General features: G+C 39.1%; 3 protein-coding genes across 4 annotated transcripts; 1 reads left to right on the forward strand and 2 right to left on the reverse strand.

Moving 5' to 3' along the window:
* The first annotated feature begins 224 nt into the window (after nucleotides 1-224).
* On the forward strand, nucleotides 225-6,833 carry LOC117298914 (FAD-dependent oxidoreductase domain-containing protein 1-like). Of its 2 annotated transcripts, XM_033782292.1 has the most exons (8): nucleotides 225-944; nucleotides 1,065-1,175; nucleotides 1,801-1,922; nucleotides 2,211-2,305; nucleotides 4,197-4,381; nucleotides 4,737-5,045; nucleotides 5,487-5,582; nucleotides 5,856-6,833. In XM_033782292.1, the coding sequence occupies exons 1-8, from the start codon at nucleotides 615-617 to the stop codon at nucleotides 6,117-6,119; spliced, it is 1,512 nt and encodes a 503-aa protein (XP_033638183.1). In that variant the 5' UTR covers nucleotides 225-614; the 3' UTR covers nucleotides 6,120-6,833. The 2 variants fall into 2 exon arrangements, with proteins under 2 accessions (XP_033638183.1, XP_033638184.1); XM_033782293.1 differs by lacking the exon at nucleotides 225-944 and having other exon boundaries at nucleotides 951-1,588.
* Nucleotides 6,834-6,956: 123 nt separating this feature from the next.
* Nucleotides 6,957-10,028, reverse strand: LOC117298848 (NXPE family member 3-like). The gene is made up of 4 exons (XM_033782196.1): nucleotides 9,726-10,028; nucleotides 8,607-9,256; nucleotides 8,343-8,398; nucleotides 6,957-7,902 (listed from the first exon to the last, which is right to left on the reverse strand). Exons 1-4 carry the CDS (start codon nucleotides 9,804-9,806, stop codon nucleotides 7,112-7,114), a joined length of 1,578 nt encoding a protein of 525 aa, XP_033638087.1. The 5' UTR covers nucleotides 9,807-10,028; the 3' UTR covers nucleotides 6,957-7,111.
* Nucleotides 10,029-14,467: 4,439 nt separating this feature from the next.
* On the reverse strand, nucleotides 14,468-22,254 carry LOC117298297. Its single transcript, XM_033781451.1, has 8 exons — nucleotides 22,156-22,254; nucleotides 20,801-20,998; nucleotides 18,680-19,783; nucleotides 18,111-18,216; nucleotides 17,441-17,578; nucleotides 15,955-16,053; nucleotides 15,358-15,449; nucleotides 14,468-14,665 (listed from the first exon to the last, which is right to left on the reverse strand). The coding sequence occupies exons 1-8, from the start codon at nucleotides 22,252-22,254 to the stop codon at nucleotides 14,468-14,470; spliced, it is 2,034 nt and encodes a 677-aa protein (XP_033637342.1).
* Nucleotides 22,255-23,055: the final 801 nt, after the last annotated feature.

A 23,055-nucleotide genomic window follows, 5' to 3' on the forward strand; every position in this document is an offset into this window, starting at 1 on the left:
CCAGCATTTTTTAAACGCATCAAACAGCAACCCACTGTTGTGAAACTTTATTTGTTCCATTTAACTCTGCACCATTAGTGGTACAGTCCATAGTCATCCCCCACACACAGAACGTATACACGCACAAGTTGAAACATTTTCAACAAGAAAGTAAATACATTACTGATTCTTTTCATATACATTGTATAGGTTTTGCCAGTTAAACCTACAGAAGAGTACATGAAATCACCGTTTAAGAATAGTATGCTTTCATAATTACGAACTTTGTGAAACATCAACGGCTGTTTTGAAGCTGTAAATTAATAAGGCCGACGCTCTGTTACTCCCAAAAGCGGTGGTAAAAACAGTAAATTAGATGTTGCACAGCATGTTCCGAAAACTCGCTTTATTTGGTGCTCAGACAACTTTGTGTGCGTCGTTGGACGTACGCTCAATAAATCACGATGAATGGGGCCTTAGATTCTAAAATCGTGTACACGTCATTGGAAACAAAGCAAAAATCATTCAACAGTTATAGCAACCAACAGTTATACACAACCCACTGCACTATACGTGACATAACTTCCTAACTGAATGTTTGTTAATGCGCTACTGTGACCGACAACTCCTACGCGATGGCTTCTCAATTAGTGTCTCACAAACTTCACCAAGTTTTCTCACGTGCTTTTTGTTTTACAAAACACAGGGCTTGGTATGGATGTTTACAGCGGGCAAATGGGAATTACAATCAAGCAGCAATGGCCACCAGGGGAATATCCTCAGCACTTGGGTTGAATAGACAACCAAGCACCCCAGAGCAGGTACCATCAGAGGCTGATGTTGTAGTCGTCGGGAGTGGAATAGTAGGGACAAGTTTGGCTTATTTCTTGGGGAGTATGGATGCTGCTAGGCGTACCCCTGGACAGCCTCCCCTCAGGGTACTGGTCATCCAAGGAGATGACAACGTAAGTATATTACCTTCTTTCTTACATAACTATTACGTCAGCTTAAGCTTCTAGCGGCCTTCCGTCACATCAAGTATTTATTTTCCTTTCATTTTATAACATTTTGTGTTTTTGCTAAAGTTTGCAGAAACTGCCTCCTTCAGTTCGTTTGGTGGTATTCGTCAGCAGTTTTTGACGCCAGAGAATATCCTGATGCCATTGTTTACTTCTAACTTCGTCAAAAACGCTCAGGTAGGCCAGCAATATAATTGGTTAAAGGGGCAGTATTGTAATGATTAAAGGTACAGGTATTGTCATTATTAAAGACGGCCAGATTGTACATGGATTCTGACCTTTCACCCATACAGCGAGCACGCGCATTCACCACGGTAGTACGGAGCTTTACAGCTGTACGTTATGCGAGCAAAAGCGTGCACGTGAACGTCAGAAAATTGTGTCATTTCCAGGCGACGTCACCACTTTGGGCTTATTTCAGGCTCACGTATGTCGTCTGCACATGACGTGAGAAATAGTATCTTCACGTGTATATACTTAAAATGTGATACTTTTACAAAATTGTTGACGTTCACGTTCATGTTCACGTGTCTGCTCGCGTACCGTTCTGCAGCTAAACTTCCATAATGTTAGGGCGTGGCTGTAACTGGGTGAGTTCATAACTCCGTATACACAATCAGTCTGCTTTGATCATGACGTCACAGTTTCCATATCAGCTCAAGCACAAGAGTCACCAGCATGGTGGTTCGAATCCCGTCTTGCTCCATGCACGATTATATTTGCCTATTTTCACTTATTGTTGGAGGTGTGTGTTTATTTGTTTGTTTGAAACCTTTCCTATACCTGGTTCCCGGTTTTATAGAAAAATCTTCATGTTGAAGGCGAAGATGTCCCAGATGTTGAGTGGCGTGAACAGGGCTACCTTTTCTTGACCTCTGACCCAACTATCGCCGAGAAGATGGTAACGGGCAACAAACTACAAAGGTAATTTGAATAGAACAATTCAATGTAACATTCAAGTCATTGATTTGTGTTTCTAGCTTCTCTGAAAAGGGTCAGAACTAAACCTTTCCCGGGTCGCGGCGTCAGGCTGACCCGGAGAATTGAAGGGTCACACCTAAACCCTTCGGTTATTTGAATCATTCTGACAAATTGCTGGGTTCAGTCAGTTGAATTTAATTCTAGAAATTTCTAATTAGGTAGGGTTTATAAAGAACATACAATTAATATACAGCATTTACAATTTATTCGATTGTCTGTAATTTGTTCTAGGGAGTTAGGGGCTCATACTGACCTGCTGACACCAGATATGATCAAGGAAAGATACCCGTGGGTCCACACAGATGATGTTCTCCTTGGATCGTTAGGTAAGTCGTACGTTGTAGTGGATAAAGATTAAGGGATTTACAAACCAGTACACAGTTCCTGAGCTTACAATGCGAGTATAACACACTGAAAACATTCCACCATCTATAGAAGGGGTAGACGGAACCTGTTGTGTGGGGTCGTGGGCGTGAACACTAGCAACCTTTTCATATCCAGGCACCTTTGAATATGGTTCCAAGAGCATACACACACAACCTTGAATCACAAAGCCACTGACTGCCTAAGGGTGAAGGCTTAGTTGGTTATTGTTCAACTGATTTAGGCTATTGACCAAACTCAACTTTACAATGGGAGCCTGTCACATAACCACGGGATGTGGCTCCAAACAACAAATGTTGTCTGACCTCCCTGATAGCAGACCAGGTATAATTTACAATACCAGATTACTAGTGACAGAGCCTGTACGTATTGTGACAGAGCCTATAAATGCAAATGGCCAGCGATCAAATTTCTTTTTACAATGATTCATATTGTGTTATATAACACCCAAGCAGATCCTTGCCATTTGATTGGAGGATTGTCCGTCACGTGATAGCAAATAAAAGTACCATTGCACGCTGAGTCACTCACCGTGCTTTTTCGTTCCATCTGAAAAGTACCTATGCACACTGCCAGCGTGCAATGGTACTTTTCGGATGGAACGAAAAAGCTGAGTAAAACATCACTGCGTGCGCGTGCCTTTGGTAACGCTGCAGCAGTGTTACTGCAAGGCATACAAATTAGTCAAATTACTAGCATTCGGCTTCTACAATTAAAAATTGTAGGCCTACGCTTTGTTTGTTTTGAAAGTTGTATCTTTCAATCAAAATGACAAAGGTCTACTTGGATGTTATATAAAACAAATAATGAATGTTTTTCATTCGTGCAATGGTGCGAGTATGTTCATTCGTTGAAAGCTGGAATGTTCCATTCAACTCGGCTATATACGCCTCGTTGAATAGAACATCCAATCTTTTAACTCATGAACATATTATTCGCACCATTGCATTCATAAACATTCATTATGTGTATATTTTATTCTATTGCAACAATATTGTTCGTTTATCATCATATCACATCAGGAATATAGGTAAGATTCGCAAGTACTTGGACAAAAGTGCCACTGAAAAGGTCATTCGTGCATTTGTTACTTCTCGTCTTGACAACGGCAATGCTCTTCTCTACAGTCTTCCTAACAACCAGATTTCCCGAATTCAACGGCTCCAAATAACTGCTGCCCGCATTGTGACATTGTCTAGAAAATCCTGTTCTATCACCCCCATTCTGAAACAACTACACTGGCTCCCTTTCTCTCAACGAATCATCTTCAAGCTGATGCTCATTGTCCACAAAGCTCTAAATGGCAAGGCTCCCCACTATATTTCTGAACTGCTTCAAGTTTACACTCCATCAAGGAATCTTCGATCAAGTTCCATGCTTCTCCTCATTGAACCCAAGTCTCGACACTCATGGGGTGACAGGTCTTTTTCTTCAGCCGCGCCACGCATCTGGAACTCTCTACCACTTAATCTTCGATCTTGTGTTTGTACCGCAAAATTCAAGTCTCTTCTCAAAACTTATCTTATGTCACAGGTTTTCAATGACTAATTTTGTTGTGTCTGTTTTTCTTTGTGTTGTGTTTTGTTTTTGTTTTGTTTTTGGTTTTACTGCGCCTTGAACACCCAGCAGGGTGGATATGTGCGCATTACAAGTCGTATTATTATTCTTATTAAAGAATAGCTTATAGAAAGCATCTGACGAATTCCCAGGCGCGTGTATGAAAACGAAACAAGCACTATAAAGAAATCAGGCAAGCGTCGAGATCGAGGTCTTAAAAATGCTTTATTATTTATAGTATTAATACTTCTCGATTTCTGTTTTTTTCCGTACAAGGTTCGAAAAATGAGGGTTGGTTAAACTCGACGAAAATGATGGCGGCCCTTCGACTTAAATCCCAGTCGCAAGGATGTAGATTCATACATGGTCGTGTGACTGGTTTTGGTATCCAGGGTATTAATGGAGACTCCAATCTTGATTATGATTGTGAAACGGCTGATCGAAGAGTTCAGTCAGTTCAGGTAAACAGCTCTACAATGGTCACGTGGTAGCGTTTCTCTTTGACGTGGCTCAATATTTATTACTATGTATTTAAGCAGCGCAATCCGCAACTGCATTTAATAAATATAAGTTAACTTGTTCCATTCGATATAAGATTGTTGGTCGTTAAACCCGGTATTAAGAACAATATTTGAATTGTATAATTATAGTAAAGTTTAATTTGCAGTAACACCTTGTAATGATAGTCTCTAAATGAGTTGGGCGTTGGTTCTGAAGATGACTGTTGGTCTCACTCTCAACTCAAATTTTCGATCAGTGCTCTGATCGTCCTCTAGAGAAAGCTGATTTGGAACTCTGTTGTGTTTTCATCTTCAGGTTAAGCTGGCAGACAGCACTAAGAATGAAACTGTTGAGATACGAAGTTCAGCCGTTGTTCTTGCTGCTGGTGCAGCGAGCAAGGCTCTCGCGAGATTAATGGGTATAGGGGAGGGTCCAGTAGGGTCACTTCTACACTCTCCGATACCAAGTGAATCTGTAGTACGTCATGCCTTCATCGTACACATTCCTGGTGGCTTGGGCCCTGTAGACACACTGCCGTTCTTTGTGGATATCAAGGGTACCTATTTCAGGCCAGATTCACAGCTGCATGATCACTTCGTCATATGTCGTGGTCCAAAGGAAGGGGTACGTATACCAATGGCAACGTGGGGATGGTTATATTATAATGTTGACTGCAGTGCATGAACTATATGACCTAGGTAGTGGTTTTCTTAAAACCTCCAGGTCAGTATTGACCCGGATCCCGTGAACTTGACAAATTAGAGTCAATGACTCACCGCAGTCCTAGTTAAACCGTCTTCTGCATGTTCCGTCGGCCGGGTCATTCTAACCTCGAAATAGGTCAGGCCCCTGAAACCCTGAAACACAGGTCAATGATTTGACCCGGGTGTTTTTAAAGTGTAAGATACCAATAATAATTAGGAAGATTATAAGGCGTGTACTTCAAACAAATCAATTGCAAAAGGGAAATTTCATCTGATAAAAAAAAAATGAATAAACCCGGCGTTGAGGGAAGCAAACGGGCCAAATGCTCAATAATATCGCTTGGAATGATTTCTTCTGTAGGTTGTTCAAGCCTGGAATGAAGTGGATTACGACTTGTACAATGACGCCATCTTTCCAGAGCTGTCACATCGTATTCCAAAAATGAAGAAGATGAAGGTAAAATAATGTGGTTACATGTATTTTAATAATCTTTTACCCATATCAACATACAGCAACAGTGGTCAATATATCAATCATTATTGTAACCAATTGGCAGGCAAGACAACAACAAAAAACATGATCGGAAACCTCCAGATAGGCCTATAGTTGACTATTAATGATCAGGAAAAGCTGTCGTTGTTGTTGTTGTTGTTGTTGTTGTTGTCGTTGTCGTTGTTCTTGTTGTTCTTGTTCTTGTTGTTGACAAGCCTCTCGCCTCTCGTCCTGCAGGTTGTGAAGGGCTTCAGTGGGGCTTACGATGCAAACAGCTATGACAGCAACTCAATCATTGGTGGTCATCCAGCATTCACAAATCTCTATATGGCAACGGCCTTTAGCGGACACGGTACCATGCAATCAGCAGCTGCCGCAAGAGGGCTCTCTGAGCTGATTCTCTTTGGGGGTTATCGAACTCTGGACCTTTCTAGGTTTGGGTTTGAACGGTGTATGGCAGTGCAAGAACACTCCATCGAAAGTGAGTTAAACTTCTGTTAGTAATAGCAATGTCATAAGGTTACCGGTCTTGCTTTATCCATGCGTCACGCAAGATGGCACAGAGACACTTTTTTAAATAACAAACCATGAGACAGATTTGAAAGAGCATGGGTGTTGGGAGTTAGATACACATATGAAAATAGGGGGAAATAAACAATTGAAATAGTAATCATAAAAATAACGGTTTTGTAATAAATCAAGGCGAAACATTACGCCTGAGGAAAATGTCTGGCGAGAAAGAATAAATAAAAAATAATGACAATTTATATAGCGCCTGTCCTTGAAACATGCTCCTGGGCGCTGAACAATTGAAAAGAAAACATATTAATATCCGTACAGTGATAAAAACTATAAAAACTCAGAGAAAATACAGTTAAAATGTAATTTAAAAAAATCGGAACCGGTACACCAAGAATTAAACACGGCGAGGGTAAACACTAATTAAAGAGCTGGCAGTGATACAGGAAATAAATATGTTAAAGGTTTCTAATCTTAGATAAGTTGAATTAACACAAATTAATCAAAATGAGAGGAGACATTATGAGAAAAAGGAAAGTTTATTGGCAACGTGGTTGTAGTAAAAGGTCACAGTGTAATATAATTTTTTACTTAACAGATACATTTATTAAACACAGCACTGCCCTTAATAAACTTCATGTGGCAAGGTGTTTGTTTCTTTCATTATTAGGGACTTTTCGTTTTCGACAACGAATGGTTCTGCGACGGTAAAGATGACATTTGGCGTCATCTGCGCATGCGTCGGCTTTGAGGACGGTCGTCTCTCAATTTCTATGACAGTACTTGGGATGAATCTTCGTTGTGCTGAAAACGACAACGTTTAGCTGAACAACCGTCGCAGAACCATCCGTCGTCGAAAACGAAAAGTCCCTATTGTTAAGACACTGTAGAACAGCCACTGTGCTGATATTTGTATTCTATGTATAAAATCATAAACACAAAAAAATATATAAACATAGCAAACAAATTCCCGGTTATTGCTCAGAGTTCTCATCACACACGTAGCTGAAAAACATCCTTAGTTCTTCTAGAATTACGGGCAGGGGCATATGGATTGAGTTCTCTGTAGGGTACGCCATGTTCATCGCCCAAATCGGCAAGTACCACACCCCAATTCCAGAGAAAGCATCGCGGTTAATTTCATCAATTTCCTTGAGGAAGAAATCGCTAGAATACAGTACTGACGAGAAAGACTCGTGGTCTCGAGCGTGCGAACCTTTCAAGACGATTTTTACGTCAGGGCACTTTTTGCGCATGCGTAATAGCGCTTTCCGTAGGAGTTGCGTCCTCTGTACGTAGTTTGACCTCACCCATTGCGTGTAGTGCGCCCAGGGACTGATAAGAATTATGTAGTTGCAATATGAGTCGTTTAATCCGTCTAAAACATCTACTTCATAATTGACTTCATCAGTGAAGACTACGAGACTACCGACCAGCTGAGGTGGGGACGTGAATAAAATGGTTGCGTTTAAAGACCTGTGATACCGCCGCCACGTAAAGTTCTTTTCGTTTTTCCCCCGGTTGAAGGGACTTAGCAAAAGTCTATGAATCAATACAAACCACTGGCGTGTCGTTGAATCTCCTAAAAGAATAAGGTTTTTATTACGTAAGCATGACGACAGCTTTCCTAGACTCGTCCAGTCGGTTATACTGCAGATTAGAGAAATCCAGTGGTCTTCAATCCAGTAACCATGGCTCGGTGGTAACTTCTCATCCGGTAAACACCTAAGAAGCTTCGCCTTGCCAGCTGCGGCCCGGAATGTTCCTGTATGGTAAAAGAATTATCACTATTAAAAACATTATTTTTAATCTTACAACCCTCCCGATTACTGAACCAAAGCTGCAATAAAAATGTTGTTATAAGACCTTCTGGGAGGGTTTGATGTGTATGCTGTGTGCTGACCCTTAAATGGTGGGAGCTGACCACCAACCCCCCCCCCCCAATCCTCAGTGGAATAGTCCAGTCTAGGGTATCAAGTAAATTCAAGTTGCTCTGGGAATTGCAACTGGAGGGAAAGACGCAATACAATGTTCACAGCTTGTGACGCCTGTCAGTGGGAAATGGGACTCGCTTAAAGGGTTTGTGATTGCGAATCAATTTTAGTTCCTCTAAAATTGAAAAGAACTCAGTATTGCATTGGATAAATAAAGCAACAAACTGTCGTTATAAATGTGGTTGCTGCAGCTACATTAGAGATACAGTACCCGATATAGTAATGGTTGAATTTTCCACATGAATTTGATGTCGGTAATCTCGGTTTCTGTGGGGGAAAAAATAGAAGTAAAGATACGTATACAAAGTTCAAAATGAATTACAAAAGACGTTAAGCATACTTCTTACATAAAATGCAACGTTTTTAAATTTATTAAATGTTTTCGTTTGTGTACATTTTGCGTACATGTTGTGGCTCGTTAAAAAGGAAAACTATAGTATAATATTAATAATAACAAATAACAGAAATGTCTCACTTGTCAAACAGCTTCTCTTTTCCAATAGCCAGCTCGGTCATCTTCTTTTCTATTAGAGCCCCATCACTCTTGGTTGCATACAGAGAGTTGCAGTTAATCCCCGGCAGTTTCTCGCATAGAAACACAGTGCTACCGAGAGCTTTTAGGTGCGGATAAACACACATTCCCGACCAGTTCCCATGACTACGTAGTGTACACAAAGCGGTCTTTGACTGCTTCGTACTGGTGTTGGTGCCTTCAACGTAGAAGAAGCCCTGCCATACAACTCTATCTTCCGCATTCCACATCACATCTTTTAAAAACGTAACTGCTTCGCGGGTAAATACTCGTACTATTGAAAGAGTTGCTTGGCCGCTCCATCCAGCGTAGAAATACGCACTGTAGGTCCCGTTGGTGTGATCTACGAAATGACCGGCGGTACTGGCTTTGGGGTGGTGCCGTGATGATAACGTGGCTTGGTAAAACTCACCGCCAGTGTCTGTTAGTTTGGAGTGGATGTGATAATGGAGAAGGTCGCCAATTCGAATGGAATCGTACCTTGGTGAAACTAGGGTCACCTCGTGTGTGATTTGATGGGGTACAAAGTTTGGACTGGGTTTTGAAAGTCGATGAGTCCCAATGAGTTCGCCATTCGGGATGTAAGAGATTATCTGCATACAATAAGGAACATGTTCAACAGTGTACAACTATAGGCCTACGTTAATACGTCATAATTCTGCTCAGATTTTTACTTCTTTTCTTGAAACATTAATAAACTATTTAGAAAATAATATGAACATTGATTAGACTGTACACTGCGAATATTTTGCCTGTTTGCCTTTGTATTGTTTTTGTCACAGTCAACCTGGGGCGACTTTAAACCGATAGACTCTAGCTATTCTTGAATGAAAGTCTGTTGACATAAAACTATTAAATGTTTACCGTTGTGTACATTATTATCCAATTTGCTATTTTTACGGTGTGGATAAACTTTTTTTTCTTTTTTTCAATTTAAGCTCAAGTCTTGATCCAGAGTCCGGGACTAGGCCTTTCCTTATCCATATATAACATTACATACACCCGGTACATTTTGAACAGGTACATTAGTTTAAGTTTAATAGAATAAGCTGGTTTACTCACCACTAAACAGAGTACCGCCAAAAGGGCACAAAAGGCGAAACCAGTTTGGGTTCGAACGGTAGGCAGGAGGTTGAACAACATGCTGATATAAGCGGAGACTCAACGTTTCGTTTGGTTGTTCTGCATGGATGCAAACATCTATCTGTCCATAAGTACGACGCGATTTATTTACATGGGTAAGTACCTGAAAACGACGTAGAAACAATCGGGCCGATGCATTTTTCACCCGTCGTACATCGAGATGTTCAAGCAGAATAAACGCTACGGATGAAAACAGCCGAGTTCCATTGTCGTTCTATCCCAAAGTACGCACTAGGTTATATTGCGATCCCTTGAGGGCGTTTTAGAGTTGTTCAAGTCTGTATAGAGGCAAGTATGTATCCAAGCGCTAACCAGGAAGGAACTCATTAGGACGTGAACCTTCAACTTCTGACTCGTCACACCGGAAGATGTTATTAGATTCCCACATCATGCCTCGTTCACAGTGAAGGGGGGGGGGGGTTATGACGAATCGAGGTCAATTAAGGTCAATTGGCGTCATTCCTTGACTCATACCAACTATATAGCTGGTCAAGAGAAGTAAGAGATGTAAGATTGGGATCCTATAATTTCTGTTTTGTTCTCTTTGAACTTTACTACTCGACTCGGTGTTACTCTATATTATACCGTAAACTCTGTTCTGGAATACAGTTTGCGGATTAGCACATTCTGTTCGGAGAGTGCACTCGTCCGTCAGACCTACGATCCCTTTAATTTATCATTAACTAAGTTAATATTTAGCAGTTCAATCATTGCTTCGATGCAACATTGTACAAGTGATCAGTGCTTATTTTGGTTTTACCCTTATTATGCACCGATGTGTGTTAGCAATATATAATCGGTACTTTACCGAGCTCTGCGAAACAAATTTATCGCAGGCATATTACTCGGGTGGGATTCGAACCCACGACCTTTAAGAGCAGTGTTTTACCAACAAAAGATATCCCCGTACACATTCACAGTACAACCCTTTTGTTCAAAATGGCACGCCCCAATAAACACGTGGCTTCTCTCATGCCATAGGCAAAATCGCAATATAAATGCTATTAGAACTGAAATGTTTTCTCGATATTTTCAACGTTAATAAGACATTCAACTTATTTGTTTAACACACCGAATAATTGATTAGTTACTGATTAACAATATATGTTATTTCCAAAGTCATACTTACAGTTTAATTGCAGGAAATCAGGCAAAGAATGGAGAGTGTAGCAGGTTGCCGAAGTGCAAATCGCACGTGGGGAAATTTATTTGTTTGACACAAGATCAGACGGTCTAACTTATTGGCCAATATTTCTTTATAAAATATGGTGAGTTTTTGTCTCGACCAATCAGAGTATACTTTACATCAATGGAAAAAATAAGATGTTGCGGATCTTTACTCGGTTGAAATAGTACTCCATTGAGGAAATACGGTAAACAAACGACGCGCTGTGGTGTCTAAAATAAGATGTTGTGGATCTTTACTCGGTTGAAATAGTACTCCATTGAGGAAATACGGTAAACAAACGACGCGCTGTGGTGTCTAAAATAAGCTGCCCCAATAAGATGTTGTGGATCTTTACTCGGTTGAAATAGTACTCCATTGAGGAAATACGGTAAACAAACGACGCGCTGTGGTGTCTAAAATAAGCTGCCCCATAGGAAAACAAACCAAACTCACAATTTTGAAACCCCGAAATACGTGGTGGGGGGAGGGGTTTCTTTGATATCATGTTTTGATTAAATCTATTGTACAAAAAATAACACTTCAGGAAACCGTTTTACTCGTTTGAATAGGCGGAGAGGTTAAAGAGTTATGTTAAAAAGTGTAAAAATATGAAACCTTTTACCCGGTTTTACTACCAAGACAGTGCGTTCCGACAAAAATCACTTGTTAGAAGGGAACATAAATAATTCAGCTGCTTGCCGCTGCTTTACCGCGGAAGTCTTCTTTTGGTTTTCAATGATTTTCCGCTCATGTATACGGTGTGTCGAAGGTCCGAGTTTTATGGCATTAAAGAAGGGCCTAAAATTAAAGAGCTTCATAAAACAGAGAAAGTCAAACTCAAGAGCAGATCCAGGGCAACTACAAGTGCAATCTGACAAACTGCTTGGACTAATCATAACGTCATAATATTAAGGAAGCTTACGTCACAGCACGTTTATCCAATGAAATCAGTGCATCCAATGAAATCATTGAGCGTGCGCACGACCGGTATTCTTGCGGATAGAGAAAGGGGACCTGTCTGGCTTCAGAGAGTTACTTGCCAGTAATTGGACGCTTTCAAACGTTAGGTGACAGTTCAGTTCATTACAGTTCAATTTATTTCCACTCAATCGGTTTGCTTGTACACAATACAACATAATACAAAGTCACAATTACGTGATAGGAGTTTCATACAAGCAAGGCTGGGTGAGGACCCCGATATTTATGTCACTGAGTTTAGAAAATACTAAAGAAGCCTACAAGAATAATAACATCAAATTAAAAACATTGTGTATATTATGGTATGCTCACATGGTGTCCAAGCAAATGCACAAAAAAGCAAACCTGCAAAAAGTTGGGCTCAGTTGGTCATCGAAGTTGCAAAATAAAAACAAAAGAAAAACATTATGAAGCCTTTCTCAGATATAACTTTTGCGAAAAATTGCATCTTTGTTTTAAAACTACAGTTTTGTAGTTGTTTTATAATATCCACAGCTCTCCAGTGCTCGTTACGGAGTAAGTTGTTATGATTATTAATAGTTTTTGGAGTTATTAACAAAAGGTAAACTACCCACACAAAGTGGACACTGGGAAACAGTAACAGGACAGCACTATACATGAGGAGGCCCACTGAACGGCAAATACGTGAGTACAAGAGACTTGACAGGTTTTCAATGTTATCATTCAACATTCGGTGTAGGCCTATACTATGGTGGCCCTGAAAGGACATTGAACATATATATTTACGAGATCATTCACGTAAATATATATGTTTGATGTCCCTTCATGACCACCATACTATACACAGGGCATTAAATACACTTCATACATTATTAACCTATAATAAATACTAACAAATTCTTAAAATAAAATACTCAATAAATACTTCAGCAGTCTCGCAAACTCTTCAAAACAAACCATAGGACTATTATCAACTTCAGATTTTTTTTTTTTTTTTGCCAGCCGGCCATTTGGACTTTTTGCTTATTTCACAAGAAAGTACCCCTTTACCCCCCCCCCCCTCAAAAAATAATAATAATACTAATACTAATAGTAATACTAATAATAATAATAATAATAATAAATAATAATAATAATAATAATAACAATGTAGTTTTTTGTTCGAAACCGACGCTGCCAGTTTAAAATAACGATTTATCAGATCTCAACAAAATTAAAGATTTGCCGCAACAAAATAAAAGTTTAATGTAAGCACAAAGGACAAAGGTTACTCTTTTTGTACACGTCACGAGGTGATACAGTACTACGTAATAAAGACAACTATTATAACACAATTAAACTAGTTTCTTAAAATGATAACAGTTACCACAAAACAGTGAGCATTTTTTGGGAACAGAGGTAGAGCCAATTAAATGTTTAATATACCTTCATTATACTTGCCTTGATTCAAACATTAGGAAAATAGGTTGACTGGCTATTGTTTAGATTTAATTACTTCAATTCATTTGAACAATTCACAATATGTATCTGCATCAATATCTGACAGCTACTGTTTACATAGGCTGTCAAAAACAAAGTCAAACACATTAATTAAACCACAGCACAACATAAAACAACTGCTCCACAAAGCAAACAAAATGTTCATAGGATATGGATAACTTAAACAAAAAATTCACACAGACACTAATAACACAAGCTTCTTAAAAAGCGTTGTTTTGAAAAGGTGATCCAAGATCAAAACAATTTATGATCATTTTCCTTAAAATATATAAAGTCATAATGAAAACAGGGAGGAATTTAAAATCTTTGCTCTTTGAACCTTGTGATGTTCCATTTTCATTTTCATTTAATTCATTCTTCTAAGACTCTTAGAAAAGTGAACTTAATCACTGTATTAGCCAATAAATAGATGGAGATAAGTCAGGGAAGAGGTTTCAGTTATGTAGGAGGAAAACCCATGAGAATTATTCTCGTGAAATTCCACGCAGTCTGGTAGGGACTGAAAACCCAATCCACATAGTGTCTCGGGCTCAAGCATTTTTGTATTCAATTTTTTTATTTTTTTTTGACAAAGCGATTGTTAATTTGTATAAATTACATTGAAATAGCTGATACATGAGTGGTTTGCAAACTGTTATTCATAAAATGGACAGGAACAAAGTGTATATCCCTATTGTGGCTGTTCAATATTTATTCTGGTATGTTGCCCCATAGAGTAAGGACTCTGTTCACTATTTATTCTGGTATGTTGCCCCATAGAGTAAGGACTCTGTTCACTATTTATTCTGGTATGTTGCCCCATAGAGTAAGGACTCTGTTCAATATTTATTCTGGTATGTTGCCCCATAGAGTAAGGACTCTGTTCACTATTTATTCTGGTATGTTGCCCCATAGAGTAAGGACTCTGTTCACTATTTATTCTGGTATGTTGCCCCATAGAGTAAGGACTCTGTTCACTATTTATTCTGGTATGTTGCCCCATAGAGTAAGGACTCTGTTCACTATTTATTCTGGTATGTTGCCCCATAGAGTATATAAGGACTCTATGGTTACCCTAATATTCCGTGAGCCATGGTTTGTTGCGCTTGTCTAGTCGACCCTGTCTGTACTGGATCCTCCCCGTATAGGACTGGGCGTACATGTGTTCATACATGTACTTCAATTCATGGTAACCACCTCTGAACTCAGGAGTAAGTTGCTTAGTCTTGAAATCATCTCTGCTTACCAGCCAGTAAGTCTGGGGAAATGAACTCTGGTATAGTGGTTTGGAAAACAGAGAATAAATAGATAAATAAATAAAACCAGATCTTTTATAGCGCAATTCCAAAGAAATTATCAATGAGCTTTACACCCAAAACAATAGCAAAACATATTTAAAAAGATATTAAAATAGGAGAAGTGTCTTTATTTATGCAATATTTAGAATTATAGTTATTGTCAACTTTCGGTTACCCCCTTCACAGTCCGTATAAGGATATAGGCATTTGTATCATCCACTAGGTTCATAGAGCAACCAGCTCACTTCCTAACAAGATAATAAGTCTAAATTAAGACTCACTTAATACCGGTCGAAAGTGAGAGATAAAAGTCAAAGTAATAACGTCTAAGTAACTAAAAAAAAACTTAACATATTTAATTGTGAGATGGTTTCAAAACAACGAAAATACGTAGAAAATTGCATTAGGCTAACCTTCGACTAAAATTCGTGGAAAATTATTTCTTTCTCGAAAACTACTCCACTTCAGAGGGAGCCGTTTCTCACAATGATTTATATGTCCAACCTCCCCCTTTACTTGTTACCAAGTAAGGTTTTATGCTAATAATTATTTTGAGTAATTACCAAAAAATAGTGTCCACTGCCTTAAAGTAACCTTTCTTAATTTAAACTCAAACTGAATACAAAACTTTAACATTTTTAGGAAATAAATATAGAAGTGAATTTACATGGCTTACAGTGTCCTTCCGTTTCATCAGATAGAACCCTCCTAACTCCAGTAGAGCCATGTATGATGCATCACTGACTTGAATACGGCTGGCTGTAGCAATCATGGGGGCAATATTGAGATAATTATATTAACTTGGTTTATTCGACCTGTGTTCTGGGTAATGTCTTTAATGGTTGCTAGTCAGACAGCCGAATTAGCCATGTCTGATATCATGATCGACGTATCGTTATGGTCAATCCATTAAGTTCGACAGTTTTTTTTTATGTTCGACCCTCGTGTACCAATGCACATACTCTGACCTATAGTTGATACTGTCCAATAGGCATTTGCCTAATAACTACCAGTATTGGTAGCGTTTGTCGATCGCGCTTCCTTGTTTTAACACACTTTTAAGTGTAAACCAAAATGATTGACTGGCGCGGTATTGGTCATAACAATGTGTCGGGCATAATTGGGTTTCATTTCGATTGTCGAACATAATAATCATGTCGGCCAAAAGATTATCTCGAACAAAGCTTAATCTTACAATATTGTTATAAGTGATCCAATTTAAAAAATATTGTTTTTGGTTTTTTTTTTTGACAAATTTACTCACAGAGTCCGGTGGATTGCATGCGGGATGCCATGGTAACAGTTTTACCGAAGATACAATAACGTGGAATGTCCAAACCAACAACGCCCGCAACGACTGGACCTGGACAGGAAAACAAATAACGATAAAACAGGGAAATATCGGTTACATTATTGATAAGTAGGCCTATGTTCATTTTGATGTATTTTTTTTTCTTTTTTTCTCTTTGGACAAACAATAAAACAAGCACAGGCCATCAAGGGACGGGCAAAAGTAAAAAAAAAAAAACTGTCATAAAAAAGATGTGCCCTCCCAGACCAATCCCTTGTTTCCAAGAGTTTCGAATATTTATCAATCTTGTCAAGGAAATCGACAAACAACGGGCAATTACTTCAATGACGAACACCTGTCCGCAACTCTGTTCATTCTGACAATTTATTATATCCATCTGACCAGTTTATAAAGCAAATTACTTTATGACTATACATTTTGTTGAACGATTTCAAATTATAGCTGCGTAAATGAATGGTCGACATACAGCACTAATCGACCCAAATTGATCTGTTATTGGCGGATTGTTCGCGATCAATACTAATTATTATGGTTATCTATGCAATGGTAAAAGTTATTGATCGACATCACTTATTGACATGATCGACAAATTTAGGTGGCACGGTTGGCTTGTGCGTAAGGCGCTCGCCTCTCACCAAGGTGACCCGGTTCGATTCCCGGTCGGGGCTATATGTGAGTTGAGTTGTGCGTTGGTTCTCTGCTGTGCCACGAGGGTTTTCCAGACTATCCGGTTTTCCTCCCTCAGAAAAAAATCAAGCACTTTCGATCTTGGCTGTGCTCCGTGGTCATAATGGGTTGATGTGGCTGGCAGCTGAATGCGCCCTTGCATGCCTGCTTCTCGAACACGTTGTAGCCGCGTCCTTCGCAATTCAGCTCTTAGCTGCGAGTAAGGATGATTAGCCCCCCAAATTATTATTATTATTATTATTATTATTATTATTATTATTATTATTATTATTATTATTATTATTATTATTATTATTATTATTATTATTATTATTATTATTATTATTATTATTATTATTATTATTATTATTATTATTATTATTATTATTATTATTATATTATTATTATTATTATTATTATTATTATTATTATTATTATTATTATTATTATTATTATTATTATTATTATTATTATTATTATTATTATTATTATTATTATTATTATTATTATTATTATTATTATTATTATTATTATTATTATTATTATTATTATTATTATTATTATTATTATTATTATTATTATTATTATTATTATTATTATTATTATTATTATTATTATTATTATTATTATTATTATTATTATTAACTGTTCGTTATCGCCGTACTGATTTATTTTTAGTGGTTGATACTTCTATTTGGGTATTATGTCACCGACTGATCAGCAATACTGATCGACATTAATGGTCGACAACCTTGATCGACATCATGCTTACCTGTATGGAAACCAATCCGAACCCGGAAGCCAGATTGTGGTTTATGAGGCACCTCTAGAAGACTGATGTGATGAACAATATCAAGAGAGACTGAAGCGATCTCAGCTACGTGTTTATCGCCATTACGATTCGGAATACCTATAGACAACCAATGTATAATCAAACAAACAAACAAACAAACGTATTCTAAGTAGGATGACAACTATATATGGAATGTCAGAGAGGTTTGCGGAAACACCATGCGAATAATGTATGTCTTTGTGAGTAGTTTTAGTTTTTAAAAGAACCGATGGTTAACGACTCCACATCCCAATAATGCTGGCTTTGTATATAGAGCTAGTAAGTGACGCTCAAGAGGCTTTAACACACAGTTTATTCCTACAGGGTATGTGGGACTGCGATTGAATTATGAAATATATTCCTTTTACATAGCACCATGTAATGGTTTACAAGGTGCTTTGGCACAAATGCTGCCAATCAAACCAGGGACACGGGGCAAACCCGTTCTTGTAAACCATTACATAGCATTATGTAAAACGAGTAGAGGTATCATAATTCAAACAGAGTCCCACATACATTGCAGGAAACACTGTATGTTAAAGCATATTGAGCGCCACTGAGTGACGATACGCGCGCTATTAATTATCGACTTGTAATCTATAATGTATACCTGAGGCCAGCATGAAGGTACCACCGAGGGTCTCAGCATTGTAGACGTCATAATTCTCAATGCAGGAATCAAAGACAATATAAAGTCCATTGACCATCTCCACCACCTAAGAATAGCAAAACAAAAAGAACATTACTGGGGAGCCCCAAGGTGCCTGGTCAATAACAAGGGGTGAATGTTTTAATAAAAGGAGATTAAGCAATGGGTTAAGGTTCAGGCTGCAAAATTAATTAGGTATGACGACAGAGCTGATGTCACATTGGGGCTTGATGGGTGTAAGATTTATTGCTTCACAACTAAACAAAAAAAATTAAAACAAATTAGAGATTTCAAAATGACGTTAAGTGTGTCAAAGATTGCATCTTGATAGTCTGGCGCACTAAAGTTAAGTTCTGTAATGTTCTGTTACTAGCGTATCGTATCTAGTGATACGTAAGTCGTGCTAATTACTGTCATTATACGAAGCTATGTGTTAGGTCCTGACTTTGTTCGATAGACATAAATAATTTGATACAACTCGATTTGCAAAATTGTGTGAACTTTCAACCCATGAAAAATCTCTGACTTACTTCATTTGGAGTACTCTGTGTGCAGATGCGCCCAAACCCTACCAGATCACAGAACAACAGAGTGACATACTCATAGAAGGAGGGTTTAACGGATCGCTTCAACATCAACTCTGCTGCCACCGTCTTCGGTAACAGGGAATACAACAACCAATTAGACTTCTTACGTTGCTTGTTGAGTGCTTTGGTCTGGCTGGCTAGGTTGAGGGCGTAGTTCTGGATGTCAGTAGTGAGAGACCAGAAGGCTCTAAGAATTAGAGGACAGGTGACAATGACGATGACAACCAGGCAGATACTGACAGCGATGGAACTGGTGTCGTTGTCCAGGTCGCTCTCTAACCGTTGCAGGATTTGGTTCGCCATTTTCTTCTGCATGCTCTCCAGGATGTTGATGTATACGGTCATGCTGTCAAAATATCGGGTAGCTGCCTCAAAGTTGGGTTCTAAACCATCGACAGCATTGTCGAGAATCTCCTGCCTCAGGTCATCAATGGTGCTGGTGAAGTTAGCATCCATGGTTGTCTGGAACTCTTCGTAAAGACTATTGATGAGTGGAGAGTACTTCTTCGATGCCTCGAAGTTCCACGTTCCCACGTCGTTCTTGCCAAGGTACCAGACATAATCATTGAAGCTACTGAAGCCACCACGGGCAAAGAAGATTGAGCCTAGAGTACGGGCGATACCAATGTCGACGTTACTAACTATAAGGAGCTGATAGGATACCAGGGTCTGCCACAATCCATGCCCATTGGAATTACCCACGCTGTCGTAAAGCCAGTCGATGAAGATTTGCAATACATCCGTATAGAAGTCGATTTCCTGGTAGGCCGTAGTGTTGGAGCGGTGGAGATTGTGTCGGTGCTGCGAGAGGTAACCCTTGAAGTCTTCCTTCTGTCGGAAGAAGGGTAACTCCTCCACGATGTACGTCTTGACTGGCCAGTCTCTCAGCTCATCTAGGGCCTCGTCAGTCTGCGGGTAGGTGGCGGTTACAAAGGAGTCCTGCTCGGGGCTGATTGCACTGACGAACAGGGCAACCATGTCTCGTTCACGCTGGAGACAGCTGAGAAGAACCCCAATATCTCGACTGAATCTGATGACATTGCGAACCTGAGAAAGTAGTCAGAGGTTATTAACATAGTTTAATCTTTAGTGAATTTTTCCAAGTTGCGTAACGTAATTTAAAGATTAAGTGGTCAGGTCAAGTTGTTTACCCACTGGATTTTTACCAACATACACTGGTCCATTGTTTCGAGTGTGTTTCACATTGACTCGTCCTCACCCGTGGAAATATTCATGGCTCCGCCCCTTGAATGGCGAAATACAATCTTTTCAGACCATCTGACCAATATTATAGCTTATCCTCGGTATAGACCTTTCTTTTGTTGATAAACAAACCGCCTTGGTTGGCATGGTTGGCCGAATGTTAGTAAAATACTCAATCGTAAAAACAGATGTTTCAACAAAATTCAACAATTTCAGCAAATTTTCAATTAAATAAAATACCTCTCATGATAAGTTCCTTTGTTTTAAACAAAATCAACAAAAAATTTGAATAGAAAAATGAAACAAATTGTGTTACATTGTTACCAAAAATAGCGATCTATTCTTGATTTGCACTAATGGCTCTCTATAGTTTTCCAATCTGGGTTGGCAAAAACTCGGGCTGTGACGTTGCAAAAGAAAGGTCTATAGTCGTCATCTGACGGTCATTATCTTGCAGGGGTTATAATCCTGCAGGGTTCATTATCCTGCAGGGGTCATTATCTTGCAGGGTCATTATCCTGCAGGGGTCATTATCTTGCAGGGGTCATTATCATGCAGTGGTCATTATCCTGCAGGGGTCATTATCTTGCAGGGGTCATTATCCTGCAGGGGTCATTATTCTGCAGGGGTCATTATCTTGCAGGGCTCATTTCCTGCAGGGCTCATTATCCTGCAGGGGTTGTCTCTTCAGCATCTCAACATGGGTTATTTAGTCACAGATTCCGGGTCACACTAAACCCAGATTTGAGTCAGGCCCCTCTGAACCCGGATCTAAGACAACTTTATATATGACCCAGTAGTTTAAGTGTGCACAGTTCTCATCGGTATTAAGATTATAAGCTTGTAGTGAATCTTAATTACCTCTACATTAAGACGGTTATTGAAGGCGATACCATGGAGATCAATACCAGCCAGTACGGCTAGTGAGATGATAGGGATGATGATAAGGAGAAGCATCTTAGCAAGTTGGATCCGCTTCCCTTTATGTGTCAATGGGTTCTCACGGCACCGGCCGATTTCATTCGGATGGAGGAGTAGGTCTCGAACAGCATCATCAACCTAGAACGGAGGATTTTCACTGATAATAAGCATTTACATAATAGCCCTATAATGCACATTACTACTAGACAACATAAAGGCCCTATCACAGGCATGTGATCACCAGACAACATAAAGGCCCTATCACAGGCATGTGATCACCAGACAAGTTTTTCGGTCATCTTGCAGTCAACCACTATTGCATTATTTGCAAAAGGCACATTTTCGGCAACACAAAAGACAATCTTCTCGATATACCATTCCCAAGAAAATGAATCTTATTGGAGATTTGGTGGCATTTAAACTAGTTACCTGAATCGACTTTATAATAATATGTTCGCTTATTGGTTGACCGCCTAATTTGATATTATCAATGCAAATTAAGTTAAAGTCACCTGGAAGTGGTATTTTTTCAAATTAAAGCTTTTGTCACTAATGTATGTGTTTTGATTAGTGGAATGTGAATAAACAGTTAGCTAAAGTTTTAAAAAATCAGCTCTGATGTTATTTACAAATTTAAGAGTAGACCCCGACCTGAGAGGGCGCTGTTCGTGACGTCAATCGAGGCAGACTTTGCCTGTAATGCGTAGAGTAAACACAATTGCAAAGTACATGTACGGACCAAATCGTGAGTTTGTACGTTTCAAAAAAAAATAAAAACGTTTTTTTCCGGCAATGCCGACCAGGTGTATTGCTGCTGAATGCAGAAAAACACTTTTTGAAATGTACCAACTCACGACTTGGACGTACATGTACTTTGCACGTGTGTTTACTATACGCATTGCAGGCAAAGTCTGCCTCGATTGACGTCACAAAAGAGGTAGGCGGAGTCAGCCCCCAAACAACTTTATATTTTGTAAATTCAATGTAATTTTGCCTATGGCAACTAATTTGAATGTTTTTAATAAACCATGAATAATAATAATAATATATTTTTTAAACATAATATAAATCGTGACAAACAATTACTAAAAAAAAAGTTTTATTGTTCGTAAGCATATTTATACTCTTATGTTTGAAAGAAAAACATTTCCAGGTGACTTTAAATTTTCAATAGGTGGATTATGGAAAACATGCAAGGAGATAACAAACAGCTTTTAGCCTAGAATGTTCAAGATTCCATTTTGCATTAGTTAACATTAAAACCCGCATTTATTTCGGGTGAATGTAGAACTTGCCTGTGACAGTGAACCAAACGACGACTGCGAATTATCCACTCTGACCTGTCCGTCTTCAATGACCTCCCGATAAAGGTTCCCACCAGACGGGCTGGCCATCTTAGCACCAACAAACGTTAGCGCCGAAGACGCTTTATAAGAATCTGACGATTCCACGCTACACCACGGTAAGGCCTTTTATGGCCGATCAATGTGGAATTGTTTCTAGTTCTGTCAAGGCAAACGCGCTCTCACTGTAGTGGCCGCTTCAAGATTTGCGAGACAATACTGTTGAAATTGTACTTATGGCTGCTACTTCGACAGTCGGAGCTCAGAGTCGAGACAAACATACATCACGCCTCGTTTGGGTGTGGTCTCCCCCGGGTTGGGCGAAGTCTCTTCCCGTTTGGGTGCGGTCTCTCCCCGTGGCCCTTCAATGTTTGCAAGACGACAATGGTGTTAAAATCGTCCTGATGGCAATTGTCCTAGGAGAAAAGACAACATTCCTCGTTTGGGAGAAATGAGTGGAGATAAAAATGCCCACTTGCAAGGGAAGAGACGAGGCATGTATGTTTCTTAAGAACAGACTGTGTTCTTCCCAAGACGATGATAATTATTGTTGTCCTCGTATAGACGGTAAGGGAAGAATACTCCCCTGGTCAGATGACGTATTGCGGACAGAAAATAGCTTTTGGAGAAGATGTAGATCTAAATGACATTACCATCAAAGATCACTGATGACTCCTCTATATAATACCAAAGGAAACACTATTACATAAAAGACTAGTAATTACTGACAGGTAGTGGAAAGTGTTCACACAGATGTGGCATTCAAGAGAGCAAGATATTCTACTCCTCCAGAAGCAGATAGGTCTACTCTAAAAGTGGAAGATTTTAGTTCTTCGATTTCATCTGTATTCT

The sequence above is a fragment of the Asterias rubens genome, chromosome 13 (assembly GCF_902459465.1).
Source record: "Asterias rubens chromosome 13, eAstRub1.3, whole genome shotgun sequence".
Taxonomy (NCBI): domain Eukaryota; kingdom Metazoa; phylum Echinodermata; class Asteroidea; order Forcipulatida; family Asteriidae; genus Asterias; species Asterias rubens.